This window comes from Tinamus guttatus, unplaced genomic scaffold (assembly GCF_059628265.1).
Source record: "Tinamus guttatus ecotype Peru unplaced genomic scaffold, ASM5962826v1 Tinamus_guttatus_pri_ptg000034l, whole genome shotgun sequence".
Taxonomy (NCBI): Eukaryota; Metazoa; Chordata; class Aves; order Tinamiformes; family Tinamidae; genus Tinamus; species Tinamus guttatus.
In genome coordinates this window covers 408464-414623 of record NW_028288568.1, presented here as the reverse complement: position 1 = coordinate 414623, position 6160 = coordinate 408464, and the positions used below count along the sequence as shown (strand labels likewise).

General features: G+C 49.0%; 1 protein-coding gene across 1 annotated transcript; it reads left to right on the top strand.

The window, feature by feature from the left end:
• The first annotated feature begins 385 nt into the window (after positions 1-385).
• On the top strand, positions 386-1306 carry LOC148596040 (olfactory receptor 14A16-like). The gene has a single exon (XM_088532820.1). The coding sequence runs from the start codon at positions 386-388 to the stop codon at positions 1304-1306; it is 921 nt and encodes a 306-aa protein (XP_088388946.1).
• The last annotated feature ends 4854 nt before the right edge of the window (positions 1307-6160 follow it).

Here is a 6160-nt window from a genome sequence, read left to right as displayed (position 1 = left end):
GATACAACTGGTGTGAGGGCTGTATTCAGCTCTCATGCTGGTGAATGGAGAATATTGCCACGTGGTCGCTGGACTAAGTCCATTCCAAGCAATGCAATATGCCATTCCAAGGCATCTCCACAAATACCACTCAAAGACTAGTGCATCTATTTCCACCTGCAGCAAAGCAGAAACAACTCTTCCGGAGCTATGGGCAGGAGTCCCTGCTGAACTTGGCACACTCAGCCAGTTCAAAGTGGAGCACCAGAAAGGGAGCCGAAATAAGGGAGAGAGGAAATGTGGGGAGTTCCTTGAGAAACTGAAATGGTTTGGCTCAGAAAAGCCTGCCTTAACTTTTGGCTTTCTTTCCTTCCTTGGACAGGACTCCTGTGCCCCTAAGGAGCTAATGTCCAACAGCAGCTCTCTCAACGAGTTCCTCCTCCTGCCATTTGCAGTCACGCAGGAGCTGCAGCTCTTGCACTTCTCACTCTTCCTGGGCATCTACCTGGCTGCCCTCCTGACCAACGGCCTCATCATCACAGCCGTAGCCTGCGACCACCGCCTCCACACCCCCATGTACTTCTTCCTCCTCAACCTCTCCCTCCTCGACCTGGGCTCCATCTCCACCACTGTCCCCAAATCCATGAGCATTTCCCTTTGGAACAACAGGGCCATTTCCTACTCAGGATGTGCTGCCCAGATCTTCCTATTAGCAATCTTGTTTTCAGCAGAGTTTTCTCTCCTCACAGTCATGGCCTATGACCGCTACGTTGCCCTCTGCAGACCCCTGCACTATGGGACCCTCATGGACAGCAGAGCTTGTGTCAAAATGGCAGCAACTGCCTGGGCCAGTGGCTTTCTTAATGCTCTTGTGCAGACTGGGAACACATTTTCCATACCACTCTGCCAAGGAAATGTGGTGGAGCAGTTCTTCTGCGAGATCCCAAAGATCCTCAGGCTCTCCTGCTCAGAATCCTACCTCAGGGAAGTTGGCTTTCTTGGGGTTAGTACCTGTTTAGTCTTTGGGTGTTTCATTTTCATTGTGGTGTCCTACGTGCAGATCTTCAGAGCTGTGCTGAGGATCCCTTCTGAGCAGGGCCGGCACAAAGCCTTTTACATGTGCCTCCCACACCTGGCCGTGGTCTCCCTGTTTGTCAGCACTGGCATGTTTGCCTACCTGAAGCCCCCTTCCATCTCCTCCCCAGCTCTGGATCTGGTGGTGGCCGTTCTGTACTCAGTGCTGCCTCCAATACTGAACCCTCTCATCTACAGCCTAAGGAATGAGGAGCTCAAGAATGCCCTAAGGAAACTCATCCAGCAGGTCTAGTGCCAGCAACAGGATCTGTCCTAGGGTATTTGGCATTAAGGATACGTGTTGTTCATTTATTTCTTGCTTGCTTTTTTTCTCTTATATTCCAGTAAAGGAAAAATATATAGTCTGGTTCATGCTGTTTCTCTGCAGGAATATCTCATTTGAATCTGCCACAGGGACCATGTTGGAGCAGGATGCCAGGCTTCCCCCTTCAGCAGCAAAGAGGGGGGAGACTCTGAGCCCCACTAAGCAACCTCCAAAGTCTCCCATGCAAGGAGGAGAGTTTCCCTGTGCAGTGTCTCTTCCAGCACTGACTCCAAGAGAGATCAGGGGCACAGAGTCAGGCTCACATGAGTACAGACAGGGTGAGACCATGGCTCCTGTGTCCTTTAGGAGAACTCAGCTCCCCTAGCCACAATCAGGGGGTAATTTTACCTGCTCTCCCTATGGAGGTCATCATAGTCATGTGTCACCCAGCACTGGTCTCTTCCCTCTACACTGCTCCAACAGTCCAAGTGGGGCATGAGTGGAGGGGAGGAGAGGCTGGATGCAGCGTGTGGGGACAGAGCTCTGCTGCTCAGGGCCACCCCCATACTGCAAGGCATTTCCTTGTTGCACCCTTCAAAGGGCCCGCAGTTTTTCTGGCAACATGTCCACCAACAGCAGCAGGACTTTTTTTTTTTCTTCCCTTTTTTTTTTTTTTTCCTTTTCAAGTCTCTTCTCATTTCCACACTGTCCTGCTGTGCACTCAAATGTATATTTGTCCTAAGTGCTCTTGTAACATGGTGCTTCCTGGTACATTTCTGTGATCTCAGGAAGAACTAGGGCCTGGGTACCCTTATGCCAAACCTGGCCTACCCAGGAACATTTACTATAATAAAAGAGCATCTCCCCTGTGATTTGCCTCAAGTGTGGCCTTTCTTCACAGATGGATCTCAAAGGGGTCTCGTGTTCTGCTTGTGAGCTCCATAGGCTCTAGGGGACGAGCTCCAAGGATGTTTGATCTGTGTGATCTCCTAGGGACCGAGGGCAGCACTCGGAGTTCATCTCTCATTGGCCAGTGCCAATGGAGATGGGAAATTGTTTCTGAATCCCCTGCAGCAGGTGGTCTCACAGGTGACAGTGCTGATGGGATTTGTCCTCCATCCTTCTGGAGGAGAATCTCCAGGAGATCCCCAGGAGAGCTTAGAGGATCTCCACAGTCCAGGTGAGGGCTGTGAGTGGAGCCTCACAAAATGAGGGATAGTCCACCACGGAGTAACCAGAAGGCAGAGCTTTAAATCCAGGTGCACATGAGGAAAGGAGGGCTCTCAGCCCTTGGAGAGGCAATGGGGACCCAAGAGGGCAAGGGAAGCGGCACTGGAGGGTGAATCCTGCTGTGAAACACCAGAGACGGCAGCTAGTGCCCACCCAAACAATTCTCCTCCCACTGCAAACACTCTGGGGTCATGTGTCACCAGTATTGGTGGTGGTAGTCCCAGCCAAACTGGGTCTGCTTCTCTCTCTGACCACCATGGACCATAGTCCCACAGCTGCTCACTCTGCAAAGCAGCATCACCAGAACAGGGCAGGTGCAGAAGCAGCCCAGCCAGCAATGGGGACACTGATCTGGGAAAAGGCTCCATGGAGAGCAGAGATGTCCCAGGAAAGAGGCAGGGTAACATCCTGAGATAGAAAATGCAAAGGAGAGCCAGGTTTCTGTGTACCTTTGAGGAAATTCTCTGTTTTGGTGTGGCCAACTTTGAATAAATTGACTACACTCCTGTTAAAGCCATGTTTTAAGGAAGTCTCTAGAGTATCTTCAATGCAATCATTGAAAAAAAGAAAGTCCTACTTTCCAAAATTTCTCACAGCTTTTGCCATTGCCATTTACTCTTTTCTGCTGTCTCATGTCTATCTTAAGCATCACAGTGTAAGAAACCCTGCTGGGGAGTTTTAAAAACAAAGATCCCCCCTTGGTACCTCTGTGAGGAAGGCTGTGTCCTGTCCTGTCCAGTCCTACATCCTGCTGTTACTGAAAGAGTCACTCACCGCAGAAATAAGATTTGAGGCTCCCCAAAACATATCGACCTGTGGCCACACTTTGTGCTGTTTCAGCCCCCATGACTTTGATCCTGTCTTGGACCACCCTGAAGCCCTAAATTCCCTCACTGGACTGCCTGGAGAACAGATGTGACAGTGTCCTCTCCAGGGCTCTCTTTGAGACATTTTTCAGCCTTTGGCATCATCTGGAGATATTCCTGAAGGATTATCAGCAGGTTTTGGGAAATATCTGGGGGGAAATGAGGTGACTGCTTTCCAGGACATGAAGAGACACCTCTCTGCTCCTCCTGGCTCTGGGATGTGGCTCCAAAGGGCAACACTGGGGAGCATATGAGCAGTGCCCAGCAGAGCCTGGGCCACACAGGGAAGGGAGGGCACCGCTCTGGCACCAGGGAGACCTCCTTGTGATGACGCACATCTCACTGTGACCTCAGATCGTGTCACTGGGAGCTCAGCAGGTCACTGCCGTGGAGATAGAAGAGCTAGGCAGGGAGGAGAGACGTGTCCTTGTACATGCTGCAAAGCGGTGACCTCCCTTCATATCTGTGCTATCACACAACTCTCCTCTGGCCTAACCCTAATCCTAATCCACAACCCTAAAACCCTAACCCCTAACCTGTTTCTAACCTAAGCACAAACCTAAAACCCCAACTAACCATAACACCCTAACCCCAAAACCCTAAGACTAAACTCTCCAAACCCTAAACCCCCAAACACTAACCCCAAACCCTCTTACCCTCTCACTCTCTAACACTAAACACTCTAATCCTAACCCCACCTCTAACCCTTAATCCTCTAACAGTCAACCCGAAAGTCTCTAACCCTAACCCTAACCCCTAACCCTCTAACCATTCCTTAAACCCTCTAACCCTTAATCCTCTAGCCCTAAATCTTCAAACGCTAAAGTCTCAAACCCTCTAACCCATAACCCTCTAACCCTAACAAGCTAACCCCCCAACCCCCCAACCCTGACCCATAACCTTCTAACCCTAAACCCTCTAACCCTAATCCTAAACTCTCTAACACTAACCCCCAACCCTCTAACGCTAAAACATCTAGCCCTAAGACGTCTACCCTAAACCTAAACCTTCTAACTCTAAACCCTCTAACTCTCTAACAGTAAACTCTAAACCCTCTAAAACTAACCCCTAACTCTCTAACTCTCTTACTCTATAACCTGTATCCCCTTTAACCCTTACCCTAAACCCTCTAACCCTGAACTCTCTAACCCTAAACTCTTTAACCTTCAAACAGTAAACCCTAAACCCTCTAACTCTAACCCCTAACTCTCTAAGCCTAAACCCTCTAACCCTGACCCTAAACCCTAAACCCGCAAACTCTAATCTGCTAACCCTAAACACCCTAGTCCTAAATCCTCTAACCCTAAACTCTCGAACCTTTCAAACTTCTAACTCTACCTCTAAACACTCTTCCCTAAACCCTCCCACTCTCTACAGCTAACCCTCCTTCCCTCTAACCCTAACCCTAAGATCTCTAACCCTCTCACCCTAAAACTTCTAATACTAAACCCTCTAACCCTCTAACCCTCTAACTCTGTAACCCTAACTCTAAACCCTCTGACCCTAAACACTAACCCTTCTAACCCATAACCCTAATCCTTAAGTCCTCTAACCCATAACCCTAACCCCTGTAACCCTAATCCTAAACTCTCTAACCTTAACGCTAAACCCTAAGACTCTAACCCTGCCCCTAATCTCTCTAACCCTCTACCTTTAAACACCCTAAACCGCTAACCCTCAACCCTCTAACCCCCTTAACCCTAAACCCTCTTAACCCTCTACTACAACTCTTCTACCACTAACCCTATAACCCACTAACCCTAACACTCTAAGCTAACAAAACCCGCTATCACTGTAAGCCCTAAACCACTGACCCCGTAACCTCCTAACTCTAACCGCCTAATGCCCTAAACCTAACCCTTAAACCTAAACCCTAACTCCTATACCCTCTAAACCTCAACCTTCAGTCCCCTTAACTCTCAAACCCTCTTAACCTTCCAACAGTAAACTCTAAACCCTCTAACCCTGACCCTGAGCCCTAACTCTCTAACCCTAAACCTAAGCCTAATCATTCTACCCCAAACCTAAACTCCAAACCTTCCATGCCCAATCTCTCCAACCCTCTAACCCAAACCTTAAACCCTAAGCAGTCTAGCCCTCTAACCCTAAACTCTCTAACCCTCTAACCCTAAACCCTCTAACCCTCTAACCATCTATGCCCAACGCCTACACCCTCTAACATCTACAGCCTCTAACCCTAAACTCTCTAACCCTCTAACCCTCTAACTCTAAACGGTCTAACCCAACCCCCACCCCCTAAACCTTCTAACACTCTAACCCTAAGCCCTAACCCTAAATACCCTAACCCTCTAACCCCAACCCTTTTACCACAACCTTATAACCCTACAGCCTCTCATCATAAATGATAAACAAACTAAACTTAACCCTACACCCTAACCATCTAACCCTACCCTCTAACCATAACGGTAAATGCTAAACATCTAACCCCACACCCTAACTCCTCTAACCCACTAACCCTAATCCCTCTAACCCATAACCCTAAATATTTAGCCCTCTAACCCAAAAGCCTAAACCTTAACCCCTCTAACCTCTCTAACCCTAATGCTAAACCCCCTAGCACTAACACTAAACCCTAACATTCCAACCCTAACATTAAACCCCCTAACCCACTACCCTTAAACACCCTCAGCCCTCTCACCTCCTCATCCCTCAAACCATCCCAGGCCTCTTAACCCCCAGTCCTAACCCTCACCCCCAACCCCTTCACCTTCTACCCTCCTTCACC

What these genes read in the sequence shown, in the direction of transcription:
- LOC148596040 (XM_088532820.1), top strand. Translation starts at nt 386, where the DNA reads ATGTCCAACAGCAGCTCTCTCAACGAGTTCCTCCTCCTGCCATTTGCA.